At 33.6% G+C, this 19,473-nt stretch overlaps 1 protein-coding gene across 7 annotated transcripts in view; it reads left to right on the top strand.

Annotated features, from left to right (window-relative positions):
- Positions 1-19,473, top strand: part of f (espin protein forked) — a 487,643-nt gene that overhangs the window by 287,241 nt on the left and 180,929 nt on the right. The window contains exon 1 of one of the 7 annotated variants that reach the window (XM_035350871.2): positions 4,682-4,903. The exons of the other annotated variants lie outside the window; for them this stretch is intronic. Coding sequence (XP_035206762.2) covers positions 4,896-4,903 — 8 coding nt within the window. The 5' untranslated portion in view covers positions 4,682-4,895. Of the gene's footprint in view, positions 1-4,681; positions 4,904-19,473 lie in introns of those variants that run through there. 7 annotated transcript variants of the gene reach the window in all.

A 19,473-nucleotide genomic window follows, 5' to 3' on the forward strand; every position in this document is an offset into this window, starting at 1 on the left:
AAATTTTGAATAACGTAATCCTGCACTGACTTATGAAGAAGCCCTAATTTGGAATTTGTTTTTTTATCTACTTCATATTTTGTCAGAGATTAAAGAATTTTTTATTAACAAACTCAAGGATTTCAAAGTGAGGAATGACAACTCCGTAAAAAAAAAAAAAAAAAAAAAAAATCTCCAGCTGCCTGAAACTTTTCGCGATTACAATACTTCCTTTTTACTTCGTACAAGGAAGTAAAAAAGGCTAATTAGTATATAATATCCTATAAACGGGATAAAAAAGTATTTGTATACGTGACTTTGAAGGTTTCCTCAACTACCAGCTTTTCAAAGATCTATTGGCATGGGCTTTGATGAAAAAAACCAAGTTTCTGTAATCTTTTCAATAGAATAAATGTTTTTTGGGGGGAGAGAGTGCAGAAAATATGTTTCGTGTCTTGTTATGCTTTTAGCAAATATTAGGATGGAATGTTTTCGGTTTTTACACAAAAAGGAGTGTGTTAATCTTTAAATTGGCATTTTTAAGCCCGTTCTTTGACTCAGTAGTTCCAATTTACCAATTAACCTCACCTTTTTTTCTTTTTCTCTAAACAAACATTAAAAAAACAGTATAAAAGACATCCTTTTTTTCTGACTTATTGCGCTGTTCTTTGAGCTTAAATTGTTCTCTAGAAAATTTTAGAATGGATTTTTTTTTTTATCTTCATTTAAACCGATTGCATTATATTTTCAACAAATATTTAAAGAGCATAATTTTAAATTAGTAAGTAACGAATTCAGTAATAATTCAGTAACGAATTGAATAATGCTTTAAAATAAAGTGACCGACTAACCTATCCATTCAACCCATGTTTCCAATACCCATTAATATGTAACGAATATTTTTTATGTATATATATATATGTATGTAATAATAAAATTCCATAGTCAAAATTCCACTTAAAATTCTAACTGTATGTTCTTTTCATTTTTTAATGGCGATGGTCTCTTATTTGAAAGTACGTGGAATTAAATCCACAGCCCCGTAGTCAAGTTGCTTTTCCCGCCTTTTCTACACGTACAGTTATAGAATGTTCTGGAGATATTTAAAGCGAACTGGAATGGCTGACGTCATTTCTTGGAAGCTCCGCCTTTCCAGAAGCTATAAAAGGACTCGCAAAGGAATATCGGGGTCTTTTCTTTAATGTAACGATGCAGTAAACTTCATACAAAAAATTATTAGTAGTTCTTTTTTATTTACTCCGAAGAACTGATTTTTTGTAACTGCTATTTCTCCTGAATAATAATAAATGGATCTTGTTTTTTAAATTTATCATCTGATACTTAGAGCATTCGACTACATGTATGATTCTTCACCAATATATTTATTCCGGACAAAAGCTGGTACATCACATATATATTAATGTTAATTCATAGAGAGCATATGTTGGCGAACTAAATATTTTTAATGTTCAATTATCTCTGATTGTTTTTGATTACTTTCATTTTTGAAAACATTTCTTACAGCAGTAAACATTGATTAGGTGAAGTATGTCAACGCCACACACAATTTTTTTCTCTTTGTCTTTTTTTTTCTTCGTCTTTCTGAATCATATTAACCAAGATGATGTCACTGCTAACGCTTGAAATAATAACTAAAGTTGGCGACTATTGTCTTAAAGCTCATTCTTCTCATAATATTTTAAAACTAACAGCAAAACAGTAATAAAGCTTATAACATCTTTTGATTTGTTATCTGAATATTAAAATTTAATATTTTAAATATATAAAAATAAAATCTTCTGTTTTCCAAAATAAAACTTTTAAAATTCAAGATTCCATTTTAAATTGCTTTACGATTCGTTGCCGTTCTAATCTTTGAAACAAAGAATAATTAAATTAAATATTTTGACATTTTTTGCTGTTTCCAGACACTGAGTTAGTAATTTTATGTCCTTACAGTTCATCTAAATTTTGTCGATAAACATAATTAAATTAAATATTTTTATATTTTCCAGTGCTTGCAAATACTCAGTAAACATTTTTATGTGTTAACAGTTCTTATAAATTTTGTGGATAAATATTCCAGAAGAGAAAATATATAGCTAAAATTTGGAACCGTTTTTACGACTCCAAGCAATAACAATTTTTACAGGCAGAGATATCCGTAGCAAATCTGTACATCTGCATCATCCGGATGCATTAACTTACATCCGAAAAATAAATAGCACAGCGGATATGAAGAAAGGTAGGGTAACACCCAACAAAATGTGATCAGCTGACTGCGTCCACGGCACACACATTCGCATTTTCTAATATAAGATGATGTGCTCCATTATTAAACTTGTTTTTAGCCGAAACGGGCAGTTTGCCAAGAAGGGCTATTAATTTCGTTTTGGCATTTTGCGTCGTCCAATATAAAACGGCGTTTCATTTTTCAAATTGTTGCCACCAAATATGGGAGCCAGGCAATATATTTAAAGAAATTAAATAATGAAAAATCTGAATGAATGAATGCATTTTTCTCGTATTGTGAAAAATCAACAGTACCTAGGTGCACCAGATTTTGAATAAGGTAGCCCGCTAACGTGAGAGCGTTATAGATTACATAGTAATTATTCTCGGTAAAAAGCTTTTAAAATGTGTGATTATATTTTAATATTTAATTTATTGAAATAACTAAATTAAGAGATGCATTAATGTATTATTTAATTTAACGCTATGGCAACACTGTAAGGAAAAAAATTCCTCCAGCGCGTGCTCTATTTAAATATTTCTTGATACTGCTGTTGAATTAAATTTTATGTATCGTCTGGCTTTTAAATGTACCGGAAAAATGGCTAAAGGAAACACCAAACGTTAAATTTAAAAACTTCTTAAAATTTTACTCTGCAGAACAACTTCATAAAAAAAGTTATTACGTATAACAAAATTACAATGAAATAAGCAATATCCCTTAATAGAAATATTAATTATCCTAATAAATAAATAACCAACTTCCTTTTGCAAAATCTTAAGAACTCAAATGGTATAAAGGAGGTTAAGAACTTTGTTTCCTAAAAAAATCACTCAAAACTTTTCAATATGTTAAAGACAGTGAAATGAGCAATAAATAACATAAAAGAATACAAAAAACAAAAAATTTTGAAAAGCAAAGTAATGATATTTTATCTTATATTTTCAAGAGAAAAAATGACAATGAAATAAGCTATATCCCTTAATACAAATATTAATTTAATTATCCTAATATAAAAATTAACCAACTTTCCGTTGAAGGAAAAAAATCATGCAGAACTTTTCAATATCTTACAAATAGTGAAATAAGCAAAAAATAACATGAAAGAAACTCAAAAAACAAAAATTCCGCGCAAAATATTACTCCGCAGAATAACTTTATCAAAAGAAATCAATAAAAATGTATTATGTATATAAAATAATGACTATGAAATATGCCAATCTCTTAAAAACAGTGACATAAGAAATACGATGAAAAATTGTTGCCAAACCCATATTTCTAAAAGAATGAAACTATTCAAAATGATGAGATTTCATCAAAAATCTATCAACAACAATAAGAAAGGAAAATTGTTGCCAAAATCACATTTTTAAAGATGCGAAATGTGAGAAGTGTACTCGGAAGTTCATTTAAAATTTTTTTTTTAAAATACAAAATATTATCATTTTTCCAAAATTCTTTCTGTAAAAGCAGTCGCAAGGATGAAAGTTTAACGTGTCCAAAAATCAAAGAAAAATAAACTGTACATTTTTAAAAATAAACTTTTTTAGAAAAAAATCCAGTTTAAAAAGTGTTAAACTCCCTTTGTTAAATAAATTCGTATTCAATCGATTTACTGAAATACGACATTTATTTTAAGTTCGTAAAATAGCTAAGTGTCTGCGTTTCATGACGATGGGAAAATGGAGTGTGTAGAGTAAAATCTCGCTTTCCTATAGCCCATTATGTCTCAAAATGTCGCGATTTCGTCACAAAGCATAAAATAAAAAAAATTCTAATTCGAAATTCGAAAAAATCGCTTCGAGATGCACTGGCTCTTGTCTAGATGCACCTATGTACCAAATTTCGTAGCCGTGGGTCTATTTGCTTACGCGCAGCGCGAACGAAAGACACACTGACACACACACAAACAGACTCTTTCTTTTAGTATATGTAGAGAAGACTACGAAGAACATGATATTTAATAAGTAAAGGTAACACGCAAAACATTAAAAAAAAGTGACGTAAAACAGTCTTTGGGCGTAATATAAAATCTAAAGGCTTTTAGATTTTTGTTGCTGCTGTTATTTTTGTTTTTTTAATTAATTGAGATATCCGATTCGAATATTAATTGCAGTGTTGACAGGCAGCGAAGACGTGCCAAATTAGCATAGAAAGTGTTATGAAAACAACAATAATTCCACGTTGAGCCCAGTTCCGGCATGGGATACAAAAGCGTACCACTCTGCTTTAAGCAGTTCCTTTTTTCTCCTTTTTATTTTAGCACGAGGGTCAAATAGGGTTTCTGATCTAATTTCAGTACAGGACAACATCGGTAACGAAGTAGCCAATTTTCAATTAAAACCTCCCAAAATGGGGTCAGTGGACTCGATGGGACAGTTTCGGGTCAGTTGAATATTCGGACTTCCATCTCCGAAAGTGAAACCACACAGAACTGAAGGATAACGCCGCTGTTGCCGAAGAATGATGTTTTCTTCCGATTCGCGTTCTGTATTATTTGATGGAGATGTAATTATGTATAGTTGTTGGGATGGGCTGTTTACTCATACAATGACTTCCTGAGATGGTGTTTCATTTGAATGGTTATCTAAGTGATGTTCGTGTAATTGAAATGAAGCTAATAAAGGAGTGAAAGTAAATAACCTGTGTTCAAAGTGGTTCCGTTTTGGAGGAGTGAGTTCACATGAACAGGTGAGAGAGATTTTCATACCTACATAAGAGGAGAGATCAAAATGTTCGCAAATTACATATTTGGGGTTAACAAAGTGTTATTCATACCGAGTGCTTTAGACATTTTAAAATATTTTAAATCTTTTACAAGTTTTTGATTAAGAAACATAAAGTATTTAATTTATGAATACTATCCCAAAAAATAATTATTAGTGTGAAATTTATAAAAGTGCTACAGTTTTGTTAAATAAACTATGAAAATTTAAATATTTATCTTTTGAAATATCTTTTAATTTTTTTTAAAGAGTATGGGTACTGCTACATTATTAAGCCTTTTGTAGTAACGAAAGAAATATTTAGAGGATATTTCGGGATTAAAAAAATATATAAGAAAGAAGAACTTTATTTAAGAAACTTTGTGGGCTTTTAAATCCTTGCGCTTTCAATTCCAGCTTTCCATTAAACTTGCAAGTAAATCAAACCATTTACCGAAAGCGTTTTCAAAATCTAATTGAATTGTTAGCCCAAAGAGGGGTTATTTGCCCAGAAGGGCTATTAATTTCATTTTGGAATTTTGCGTCACCCACTATAAAACGGCTTTTCACTTTTCATACCGTTGCCACTACCAAATATTGGAACCCTGCATTATATTGATAGAAATTAAATAATGAAGAGTGTGCGTGAATGTATGTATATTTCTCGCATTGTGAAAAAACAACGGAACCTAGAGACATCAAATTCTGAATAACGTAGTCCTCCACTCGAATAATGGCATCTGGAAGCCCAAATCTGGAATTTGGAATTTCCTTTATTTATCTATTTCACATTTTGTAAAATAATGAATTTTTAATTAACAAACTCACCGATTTCAAAGCGAGTACTGGATGGGGGAAAAATATCTCCAGGTTGCGTATTAGAAATTCTAAAGATATGCTGTTTTTAAATATTTTATGATATTTTTGTTCGATTGAATTTTACGGTTTAAATGCGGAGAATATGATAAATAAAGGTAACACACAAAATTTTTTGGGCATAATATAAAATTTGAAGGCTTTGATATTTTTAATTTATAATGCATTTTCTAAATGTTACAAGCATCCGTCTTGTAATACTATTTCGCTCTTACTTGATAAGAGGCCCACCGAGTCATTAAACACTGGTAGTTCGGTCCGAGGTTCGAATCCCACCAAAGGGCTGCATGGGCGTTTTCGTAGTTTTCCTTATGTGTAACGTGTACAAAAGCCAGTTTTCCTCAGAAAGCCCTACACGAAGGCATCCGTCCTCTTAGGCAGGTAGTCAATCATGTGCTTTGCCATAATCAAAATATACCAAACCAAACGTATTCGATAAGAAAATTGCGAACGCCCTCGTATAGCACGGAAGACACGGTTTCATTCTAGCACACTCATGAAAATGCTTGAATCATCAGGTAAACACTTTCCTTGCGTACATACTTCGATGGCACGATTTTTATTCTAAACACTTACATAATTAAGTTGCGTACTATGACACAATAACCACAATAGTACTACTACAGAATAACCAGCTATTTTTACCTACTACTGCAAACAAAAATAAAATAAATTCCAGGAATATCCGCAAACTCTCTCATCGAAATTCCTTGGAAATTGAGTCATGCCCATCATTTATACAATGGAATCTTGTCCTCCAAGTGTTCATGTGGTAAACTGTATAAATTACGTAATTGTGGTTTTGGAAGAAATTTCTAAAAACACTTTTTTGTATGTTTGTATTTTTAAAAGTCTTCGGAACGTATTTTTCTGCTTTATATTGGTTGTGTATCTCTTATAACACGGTCCTACGTAACAGGACAGGATATTTTCTAGAAACCAATCTGCCGTGTTATAAGAGAAAAACCTGTAGCTAAAAAAAAAAAAGAAAGAAAAAGAAAAAGAAAAAAGAAAGAAAAGATGATATTTTAAAACTTTATAAATATTTTATTTATAATAAGTAAATAAATAATTTAACCCTATGACTACTAACGGTATAAGGTATTCCTCCCACTTCCCTAGCGTGCCTTCGTGGTGTAACGGTAGCACGCTGGGCCGGTATTCCAGAGGTCCGTGGTTCGATTCCCGGCGAAGGCGGTTGTTAATTTTTCATCTCTACGGCTTCCAAAAATCCTAATGACTCTACAACGGGACATAATTGTCCCACCAAAAGTTTAAAAATTCCTGCTGGGTTGAAAAGTCCTTAGAATCTCCCGAATGTTGGGGATTATCTTCCAGTAGTTGGAAAATGGAGACGCCGCTGTGTTCGTTGTACTCAAATGTAGATAGAGAAAAGAACAAATATGTGTTGCCTAATGTGTAATGTTGAACTATGCAATGAAAGATTTTTACCCTGTACCATACAATGTAAAATCTTTCATATAATAAAGTTTAGAATAAATGCATTCTTTAAAATTCACTCTAATATTTGTTTACCATAGCGACACTGTGGCGCTAGATTCACTTAACAATATTATATTTCGTTCATATTATAACTCAGCATGCACAAAATTTATATCATTTCAAGAATAGAATTATCTAATTATCTAATCCACATGTTCTATTCAAATACTATAATAAAGCTAGAACGATGTATAAAAGAAATTAAGCAAACAAAAAACAAAAAAAAAAAAAAAAAGGAACAGTTTTTCACAGACGATTGAGTATTTCTCTTTCAATTAATTCAGTTCTCACTTCGCAACAAGACGAAAATACATAAAACTCAAAATATCTGTGTTAAAAATTACGAAGTAAATTACACTTATTTCCTCGAAAAAATTCCGGAAAGGATTAAGCATGATTTAATTGGCAGTAATAAATGAAGGCGTTATCTCTGTTGTTGCGAAGCTAAGTTTCTCTAGATTGGCAACAAATCCACTAGTCTGCTGTTTCAAATGTAAACAATCAATGGCCGCCGTCAGAAAAAAGGCTTAGCGGCACTTAAACAACTATAAAATTGTCGATAATTCTAAAAATATTGCCCACAGATTTACTAAAGGCATAAAAACATTAACCGGAAGATAAGAACAACATAATTAAATTATTTTTAAAGCAAAAAATGCACAATTTACAAACATATAAGAGTAAAGAAACTGAGATCACTGAGCCGGACAGAGTGGATATATATATATATATATATATATATATATATATATATATATTTATATATGTTTGGTGCGGCCGATTGCAACCAAAATACGAGATGCACATCTACATGTTACAGTAATCCTATATACAAAATTTCAACGTTCCGAAGCTACTCGTTTTGGAGTTATGCGAGATACGTACGTACGTACAGACGCCACGAAAAATTCTCTTCAGAATTCAATTTAAAGCAGTTTTATAATTTTTTTTGGAGGAAATGAGTCTTTTATTCTGTCCTTACGTACCGATATCACGCAAAAACATCGTTAAATTGCATTCGATAGCGGTCAAAATGGATATTTTCGTTGAAATATGCTGCCTGAAACTTTTCGCTATTACAGTACTTCCTTTTTGCTTCGTACAAGGAAGTAAAAACATAAAAAAATCCCAAATGCTAAATTTACCTTATTTATGACATATTTTGTTGTTCACTTGGATAGAAAACGGGACAATTTTTTTTTAAATTTGTAGTCAAAGGGTTAAGTTACCGATTGTGTAAGTATGATAACTTTTGTATTGATGTCTGATCTGATGTCCCTTTATGAATATATCAGTAAAAGAAAAATTGCTTTTTTACTATCCTGTAAGAAGTAAAGGATGTATTGTAATCGCTAAAACCCGTTTTAAAAGCGTCGTTTTTAAAAGGCAAACATTTTGAATTTATTTTGTTAAACAATTTTCGTTTAAAAATTTAGATGATCTAAATTCTAAGAAACGGACATCGTACAAACAGATAAAAACATTCTTTATTTGTAAAAATTTTAGTTCGTTCGAAATGGCAAACAGAAGGTAAAATGTTCTCATCCCCCCCTCCCAAAAAAAAAAAAAAAAAAGAGGAGGATTCAGCATTCGTTTCAAAATAAAGAAAAGAAAAGGGTTTGTTCCATTGTTGACAGCAGATGTTATTGTTATATCATTCTTTTCCCACTAATGTTGCATAAAAGTGGCAAAAGCAGAAAAATGAGATGAGAATTTTTCATAAAATATTTTAGCATTTCATTTGAATTTAAATCTGCCTTTTCTTTTTGAATATAAGGTTGAAAGAACTTTGAAAATTCATTTGACTTCTCTAAATATAGCACTGGAAACTGTAAATAACTTTAGCCAACATTTTTGAAAATTCGCTTTCAGTGCTGGATTACAAAACAAAGTGTTTATAAATTCTTCTAACTTGTAAAGGCAACAACGTTCAGTTGGCTTTCGGCAGTGTAAAATTTATTGACGAAAGAATAAGTGAAAAATTCTTATTATCGCATAGCCCACCCGCGGCGGAGCGGTAAAGCCGCTCAACACTGGTAGTTCGGTCCGAGGTACGAATCCCGCAAATGGGCTGGTTGCATGGACCTTTTTCGTTGTTTTCCCCGTGTGTAATGTGTATATGTTACGGTGAAACACCGAAATCTGGAGAATGTCGACTTTCACCGGTGAATGTCAACATTCACATAGTCTCTTGGTGTATGTTCGAAATATTTTCCAAATACTCTTATTTCTGACTTACACCGGTCAATGTCGACATTCACCATGTACTAATGGTGAATGCTGAACATACAACAATATTATATTTTCTTCTCCGTCATTTAGTCGCAAATAAACGCACTTGAGGCTTGAAATAAGAACTTAAGAACATGAGAACCTAAAACACACAATACATTCAAAATGAGAAAGGAAAATAATAGAAGTTATAAACTTACCAAATTATGTGATTCAAATCTTATTTATTGCAACAATTTAAACTATTATGATACTTTGAATTGCACAAGAGGCCCTTGCTTTTACAACTGCATTTATTTGTGGAACACTTCCTTTTGGAATGGCAGCGTGTACATATACTCCTCTCTTTTCGACCTACACCAGAGCATATCTGTGATTGTCGACATACACCGGTGAGGGTCCGAATGTACAAGAATGTAAAGAAATATTCGATCTTTCCCCGACGTGTTTGGTGAATGTTGACATTCTTCGGTGAAAGTCGACATTCTCCAATTTCGGTCTTTCACGGTAACATATACAAGCCACTTTCCATTAGAAATCCCTCCACGAAGGCATCCCTCTCCTTAGGCAGACAGACAGACAGAGCCCACCAGCGGCCGAGCGGTAAAGACGCTGAACACTGGTAGTTCGGTCCGAGGTTCGAATCCCGCGAACGGGCTGGCTGCATGGGCGTTTTCGTGGTTTTCCCCATGTGTAACGTGTATACGAGCCAGTTTCCCTTAGAAAGTCCTCCACGAAAGGCATCCCTTCCCTTAGGCAGATAGCCCTAGTGTGCTTTGCCATAATTAAATACACCACACACCACCTTAGGCAGACAGCCCTCGAGGCTATTCCATAATCACATAATCAAATCTTATTATCGCATGAGGGTCGCTATTCAAGTTTCCGCAATGCGTCGAATATCTACTGTTTGTCGTTTCTTAAGAAAAAGGAATTAAAAACTGGGGTTTGAGCGGTGTTCAGGTCATTATTATGCACCGAAATAAGTAATATATTGTATTAAAAGACTTGTGGGTCCACACGAAATTTAATGTTAAATATACTTAGAAGGAATTTCATATTCGTATGGATATTTATGGGTAATTATTTTGAGAACATGGGATGTCAAAAAATAGATTTTATATAGATATACTCTGGGTGTTCTAAATATGTGACGAGCCGAAAGTCTCTTCGAGAGGTTGGTGGTGGGGGAAAGAGAGCCTCGGACCCGTCCTCTCGGGGTGCTCTCTATCCAAACTGGTGGCGCATCTGCGCCCAATCGCACTGTCACCTATCGCACCTCACAATGTGCTCAAGGCTGTTGCCAACGACAAGAGTAAAATTGCGCTCCTTGCCACGAAAAATGTCGTGGACTTGGGTCAGACAAGCGAGCAATAGCATCAACAACAGATATACTCTACAAAACATATTTCGATGAGTAATAATTTGAGAAAAGTATATTTCCTCAAATTATATTAGGGTATATTTAGGGGTATATTTGAGACACGGGGTTAAATATACATTTCACGCGAACTCGTACATGAGAATGGAATGCGAGCCTGCCCGGGTTAATCAGGCTTTTTTATCTTTATCCCTTTACATGTTCATATAGTTTGTAAGATTATTAATTGCTTGTTCCATATATAGTCATAAATCCTGATGTTGAAAAGACCGCAGCTGGCATTTTTGAGGAAAAAATGTCATTGCCCGAAAGAATTTGACGAAAAGAGAAAACTCCGTACTTAGAACGAACAATAATGGCAGGATTGACATTTTTGACAGGAAACACTTTTTCTTATCTATTTTGGAAGCGGATTCGGTGGCAGGCTTCGTGTAAGAAATTTAAGACTGGTTAGGTCCAGATCAATCCTGTTTCTGGTCGGTCAAATCTCCCACCGAACGCATTACCTTTTAAGGTGCAACTAGGAATTGATGAAGGGTTCGAAGCTGAAATGTTGCGCAAGAAACTGGACTTTTTTCTTTAAAAAAATAACAGCAAAGAGGTACAGAGATCTTTGTTGATAATTACAGTAACGTAAAGTACCACAACAGCAAATACGGCACCGTGTTGCTTCACAAAAACCGGTACCATGTCGATGATAAAAATTTCAAATTCTTATGACATTTTCAACGGCAGCTATCATCGATTAAGTGAAAGACAAAAGAAAAAAAAAAAGAAAAAGAAAAAAAAAAAAAAAAAGAAAAAGAAAAAAAGAAAAAAAATTCCGCCCATTTCATTGACCTTTACAATAAAGTTCGGACCACAGAGAGAGATACGGTGTACTCTCCATTATCCGAGTTAATGTCAGGAAATAGGCCACGGATAATTGAAAAACACGGATAATCCAAACTATCGATTTTCAGCTATATTATATTTGTTTATTTCTTTAAAAAAATCATTAACTTTATTTTTGAAGACGTTTAGGTTAAAACTTAGGATTCCATTTTAAACTGCTTTACAAATCGTTGCCATTCACGGCTTCGAAACGAAAAGTAATTAAGTTGAATATTTTGCTATTTTTCAGTATTTTCAAATACCGCGTTTGCATGCTTAATTTTTGCGTGTTTACAATTCGATAAAATTTGTGAATAAACACGCCAGAAGAACAAACAAACAAACAAAATAAATTATTAAATAAATAAAAATTTGGAACCATTTTACTACTCCAAGCAGTAACAATCTTTACAGATGAAGATATTTGGGGCCAATTCGGATATGTTCATCGTCCGGATACTTCCATGAATTTACATCCCAAATATAAATAGTATAACGAATATAAAATTAAAGTATGAGAACATTCTGTAAAGGTGAACACTGATCACTAAGATGCGTCCCTAGCATACATATTACTTTTTTCTATTACGAGATTATTTACGTATGTCTATATTTTAATGATAACACTTTTAGCCAGTTAGTTTAAAAAAATGATATAGCGAATATAATAAATGTGTGGCGACCTCTAACACTCTATCAGGAGTTCTAAAGATATGCTGTTTTATTAATTTTTTTGTGGTATTGCTGTTGCGTTTTATGTGTCGTAAGTTCGAAGAAAGTGATGCTAATTATTAAAGTTAAAAAGGAAAAAAATGTGTTAGCAGGCGTTAGTGCAAGAGCAGACTAAGAAACTACAATGTTCAGCGGCCGAGCGGTAACGTCGCTGAACACTGGTAGTTCGGTCCGAGGTTCGAATCCCGCGAACGGGCTGGCTGCATGGGTGTTTTCGCGGTTTTCCCCATGTGTAACGTGTATACGAGCCAATTTCCCTTAAAAAGCCCTCCACGATGGCATCCCTCCCTTAAGGCAGATAGCCCTCGAGTGCTTTGCCGTAATCCAATAAACCAAACAAAACCAGCAATGTTCAGCGAGAGTATAAAAAACGTTAACAAATATTCTGGTGCGACATTCGTAACTAAATCCTTACAGGCTTTCTCTCTTTTTTAAAATTGAAATATTTAATTGTAATCTTTCTTTTTGAAAATTGTAGTTTTTTGAAAGAATAACATTGATGCTTGCGTACGGGAATAATATTGTTGCGTTTGAAGAATAATATTGTTGCCTTTGAAAGAATAGTATTGTTGCGTTTGAAAGAATAATATTATTGCGTGCCTTCGTAATAGATTGAATGCACAAGTCCGATAATAGGTTAATAAAAATTTATTTTTATCAAAAATATTTCAGAACTCTGGAATTTTCCATATAAATATTCGTTACAAACATTCACAGTGTCACACAAGTACAATCAGTTACAGTTACACTTCAAACGACTAAGAACGTTAAACACAACGCAAAGCAAAACGCATCTAAAGAGAAAGCTAATTCAGATATCTCAGTTCACGCAGAACCAAACAACTCGCAACAACAATAAGTAAGCAATTGAGAACAGATACTCTCTCTTTGGCCTTAAATAGATTTCAACCGGCCGCCGAGATATTTCTTGTACTTTCTGCTTCTCGAAATTACTGGAAAGTAATACAAGTGTGCAATACGGTTACAGCTAACATAGTGATCAATTACATTTATTCAATTTCAATACATATTACGGTGACGACCAGACCAAAACATTACCGAATGATCGCTAAATTTGACGACTTTTGGCGATTTATCGCCAAATTACCAAGATGACCATTTACTCAATGTTGAGTGCACATGACCCTGTATTCTTACTTTTAAGACAGAGCTTCTCTTTATATTTTTCATGTTACATAAGAAATACAACAATTTTACTTATGAAGTACAAATTTTGTAGCAATATTATTTTTAATCACATTTGAGGAAACTGCCAATGTAAACTATCACTGGCATTTCTTTATCTAAACATTCACTGATTCTTACGTGTTTCTGCAGTAGTAAAGAAACACCAAGAGAAAAGCATTTGAAAGTCTTTATTAAAATAAGAGGAAAACTTTTGCACAAAGCATAGGTCAGTGTAAAACTTTCACACGCAGTGTTACGTGGTTTTGATACAAAGTTTCCATTTAAGTTAGTGACAGTGGCACTGTTGACAGTAAGAACAATGGATGATCGTACACCTCATTAAAAATGATTTCGATATATCCTATTGTATTTTGGAACTATCGAAATATCGCTTACGTGCGCTTTTCAATAGCTGAAGGACACATTTCATATAATAATCTATTTTCAGTTCGTAAACATACGCCATAAAATATTTATATTGTAACGAATTTTGTGTATATGTTAGTAATTTTAGTTAAATTATATGTAAATTGCATTATCTCTCGTATAATATGACATGAAAGACCTCAAGAGGGCGAAGCATTGCCAGAAAAATAGGGTTACAGGAGTAAAACCATTTAACATTGGGGTAAATTAATTCGCGAGATAGCTCCAAGCTGGCGATGGTTTCGGCAACTAATGTTTTTTCGCCAAATTTGGCCCGAAATCACTAAAAGTGGTATCACTAAAAGAAACTATAATTGTCCGACTCTTGTGTAATTGTAACTGTATCTGGTCCTAGGTAACTGTGTTTTCCTCCGAGCAATTTTGAAAACTCGAAGGTGCTAGAAATTTCTTGTCGGACGGGGAAAAAACTATATAAGAGCGGAGAAAGTATGACGTTTCAGTTAGCTCAGAATATTAAAAGATCACCGTGTGAGCTTACGCATTTGACGCATTGCCTTGTGCTAAAGTAGTTTCAGGTGTAACTACTGATTATGCTGAGAAGAGTTGTACGAGTACTTTTGAGTGAAAAGTTTTAGAACTGCAAAGTGTTTTTGTAAAAATTAAATTTCATCAAGCTATTATCGGTTCTGTGTGTTTTCAATCAATTACTAAACTGTATGTACGTAATAGTATAAAATACACCGTAGTTTCAAAGCACTTACATTAATAATAAAATTTTAATTTTAATAAATATATTGGCATACGAAGTATGCCTATTTTTGATTTTGTAACTCATGAAGGATAATGGATCGTTTTTCCTTGCGTATTTTCTTTCCCTTACCCTAGCTTTCTAGCGCTAATTTCTAAAAATTTTAAAATATTCGTATCACATTTCCCTTCCTGTATTATTACTATTATTTACATGTTCTACCTTAAAGCACTACACGAAAGGGAGGGATGCCTTCGTGGAGGACTTTCTAAGGAAACTGACTCGTATTAACACATTACACATGGGGGGACATGAAAACGCCCATGCAGCTAGCCCGCTGGCGGGATTCGAACCTCGGACCGAACTATCAGTGTTCAGGGACTCTACCGCTCTGCGGCTGGTCGGCCTCCCTTCCTCTATTGTTCACAGTTCTTTTCACTGTGGGTTGCTTTACTGATAAATTGTATTCCTTGGATTATTTTTACTCAGTGTATTCAATTTGTATTGTCATTTTTGTAATAGCATTTCATGTGGTTTTCCCCACGTGTAACGTGTATACCACGTGTAACGTGTGTTTGGTCATCTCGGTAAATAACTTTTGTTACCTCCAAGAGCAGGGTTAGCAGTCCAGACAGCATTTATTACAATTTCAGAAATGTATACATTTTTGGCTACATCGAGTATTAGATATGTGAAATATTTTACATCATACATACATAATTGCATAGCATAAAATTCCTCGATTCCACGATGCGCAAGTCTAGAATAATCATGAGACATAAGTCCATGATATAATCATGATACATAGTAGGATGATATATACTAAGTTCATGATAATCTTCATATATAAGTCTTAATTATATGTCCTGCAGTAGCCTTGTATCATATATTGTACCTTTAGAAATACTTAGTATCTCTAAATCTACACTTACATTGTAGATTTAGAGATACATCACTTAATGTATTTTAGAGCTCAAACTAAAAGGCTGTCTTTTAGATTCTATTACACTGCGTCTGTTAACTTAGGCATACTGCACTGCAAAATAGTTGATAATTAGCCCAAAAGGCGTTAGCCTAGAAGGGGTATTAATTTCGTTTTTCCATTTTGCGTTGGTTCACTATAAATGACGGTTCACTTTTCAAATTGTTGCCACTCAATATTATCGCCCTGTATTATATTTAAAGAAATTAAAAAATCTGATGTGTACACCACATGACTTCCTTGTACGGAATATTAAATTATACGCATTTTTTCTTGCATTTTATTTAAACTTATTAGATTCAATTAAACCTACTTCGCCGACAGCGCATAAACCACAATAGAATAAATGCATTCTTTAAAATTCACTTTGTTTACCTAGCGACACTCTGGCGCTAGGTTTACTTAACAGTATTATATTTCGTTCATATTATAACTCAGAATGCACAAAATTTATATCATTTAAAGAATTATCTAATCGTTGCCACATGTTCTATTCAAATACTATAACAAAGCTATAACGATGTATAAAAGAAATTAAGCAAACAAAACGAAAAAGAAACAGTTTTTCACAGACGATTGAGTATTTCTCATTCAATTAATTCAGTTTTCACTTCGCGACAAGGCAAAAATACATAAAAACTCAAAATATCTGTATTAAAAATTACGAAGTAAATCTTAAATACTTATTTCCTCGAAAAAATTCCAGAAAGGATTAAGCATGATTTAATTCGCAATAATAAATGAAGGCGTTATTTTTGTGTTGCGAAGCTTAGTCTCTCTAGATTGGCAACAAACCTACAATTCTGCTGTTTCAAATGTAAACAAATACGTTCGCCACGTTATTTAAAACGTAACCGCACTTAAACAGCTTTTAAATTGTTCATAATTGTACAAATATTGCTTCCAGAATTACGAAAGGCATAAAACCCTTAATCGGAAGATAAAAAGAACATAATTCGATCATTTTAAAGCAAAAAATGTACAATTTACAAACATATAAGACTAAAGAAACTGAGATCACTGAGCCGGGTAACAGAGTGGATATATTTATAAATATATTTATATACGTTTTAGCGCGGCCGATTGAAACCAAAATACGAGGTGCACATCTACATGTTATAGTACAGTAGAAGTCCGATAATCCGGCACGTTCGGGACCGGATCGGTGCCAGACTACGGAAAATTCCGGTCTATCGGGCGGTAATTATAAGAACAATTAGGTTAATAATTAAACTAAAAATACAGTATGCAAATACATACAACAAAGTTTATTTTACATTTCATATAATGTATGTACACGTACTGTAAAACATATTTCACTTAGATTTAAAAAAGTCACGAATGTCTTTTTGTTTTCTTGACTTTTGGCGTTTAGTGTAAAATTTATTTCTAATGATATGGAAATCAATAATTTCTGAAGCACTGTAGCTAGTACTAGCCTCGGCAAAAGAGATAAACTTATTTAGTGATTCTGCAGCTTCTGCCCAGCTGATTTTTTTCCTTTTCTTCCGTTTCGGCATCTGAGTCATTTTCTTCAAGATTTTGAGTAGGCTGAGGGTTTACTACAATGTTGATAATGTCCTCATCGGTTAGTTCTTGTTCAACAGGCTCATTCTCGTCGATTAAAAGCCACTCCTCTACCTCATCTTCAGGCAGGTTTTTCAAGGGATTGTCAGTACTTCTAATGACATCCAAAACTTTGGTCAGAGCGTCTTGATGGTTTTCTTCCTCATCAGTCTGCAGAGTTAGGTCAGATGCAGGGTTTGCAGCTGGCCAAAGTTTTCTCTAGCATTTTTGGAGTGTTGTATATTTTACCTGGTTCCAAGACTGTGCAATAGCATAGACGGCATCTTTTACTGTAAACTTTTTTTGAAAATCAGTCACGTCACAGTCGGCATTTAACAGGCCTTGAATAAAAGACCTTCTATAAAAGCATTTAAAATTTTGAATAACCCCTTGGTCCATGGGTTGAATCAAAGATGTTACGTTAGGTGGGAGCAGAGTAGCAACAATATTTCCAGAAACTAACTCATCTACTGGCGGATGGGCTTTGCAATTGTCCAAAAGAAGGATGGCTTTAGTATCTTCTGGTAGACCAAGGCTTTCGAAGGATTCCTTGACCTCAGGCACAAAGTGGCGAAGACGCTTCGTGATTGATTAACGGAGCTGCACTGCACCTGAATTTGTTGTGACAGCTGAGACTAGCCGGCCGCTAATTGTTTCCGAACAATACTGAGCGCTTCAGGATGATCTCGAACTACCCCGAAAACTTCCGAATAGCTCTCGAGCGGTTTTATTTGCTTTAAAGACACACTTTTGGAGAAAACCAAAATTTTTACAATTTTCCGGAGCGATGCCGGACTATCGGGCATTCCGGACTGTTGGATGCCGGACTAATGGACTTCTACTGTAGTCTTATATACAAAATTTCAACGTTCTGAGGCTACTCGTTTTTGAGTTATGCGAGATACGTACGCACGTACATACGTTCGTACAGACGCCACGAAAAATTCTCTTCAGAATTCATTTTAAAGCAGTTTTTTAGTTTTTTTGGAGGAAAAGAGTCTTTTATTCTGTCCTTACGTATAGATATTATGCAAAAACATCGTTAAATTCCATTCGAAAGCGGTCAAAGTGGATATTTTTGTTGAAATATGCGCTGCCTGAAGCCTCGCGATTACAATACTTCCTTTTTACTTCGTACAAGGAAGTAAAAATGAAGAATCTGCACAAATGTATGCATGTGTCTCACATTGTGATAAAACAACAACATCTAGAGCCATAAAATTTTAAATAGCGTACGTTTCGGCCCGAATATGGGCATATGGAAGCCCAAATTTGGAATTTGTTTTGGAGGAATCATTACCTGTTTCATATTTTTAAAACCTTTGACGAATTTGTAGTTATGAAATTCAACGATTTCAAAGCGAGCAATGGCAACACTGTACGAAAAAAACAAATAACATTTTTATCTCCAGCGCGCAAGATTGCGTATCAGAAATTCTAAAGATATGCTCATTTAAAAATTATTTTCCGATATTGCTGTTGAATTGAATTTTGTGGTTTAAGTGCTAAGAACGCGATATTTAATAAATAAACGTTAAAGAAACGCCTTAGGACGTAATGTAGTATTTATTCACTTACTTTCCCTTTAATTTTGTCACTTCAAAAGAGCTTGCCTGCCCGTTGTGGCCATAATTGCTCTGTCGATGATTAATGGCTTTTAAGCTGTGAGAATAAATTTAAACACAAAGCATCGTTATGTTGAAGCATTATTCCGCTGCACAGAGTCGATTGGGAACGAGCAGCTATCTATTTGAAAACAAACTTCGATTTTACTTATACTTGAATGTTTATAATAGTTTAAATATTTATGAAAAAGCGTGTTTGATGTCCTTTTTATTTTAGTACTATGCTGTTTCATACAAGCAGCATCATAATAATATATTCAGTTTGTGTTTTATTGCAGTGCATTGTATGATATTATTTTTTTAAAACTGCGATGTTTCATCCTTTCTCATCCCCCCTTTGATGTTTTGCATAGCAATGTCTTCCAGTCACGTTGTTTTCTTTTCCATGTCTCGCTCGATATGGTTTTGCAGAAATGATCTGTTCGCATACTGGGACGCATAACATCGCAAACGTTGTTATTTA

This window comes from Stegodyphus dumicola, chromosome 10, assembly GCF_044657685.1.
Source record: "Stegodyphus dumicola isolate Sdum_Otavi_A_Nest chromosome 10, ASM4465768v1".
NCBI classification, from domain to species: domain Eukaryota; kingdom Metazoa; phylum Arthropoda; class Arachnida; order Araneae; family Eresidae; genus Stegodyphus; species Stegodyphus dumicola.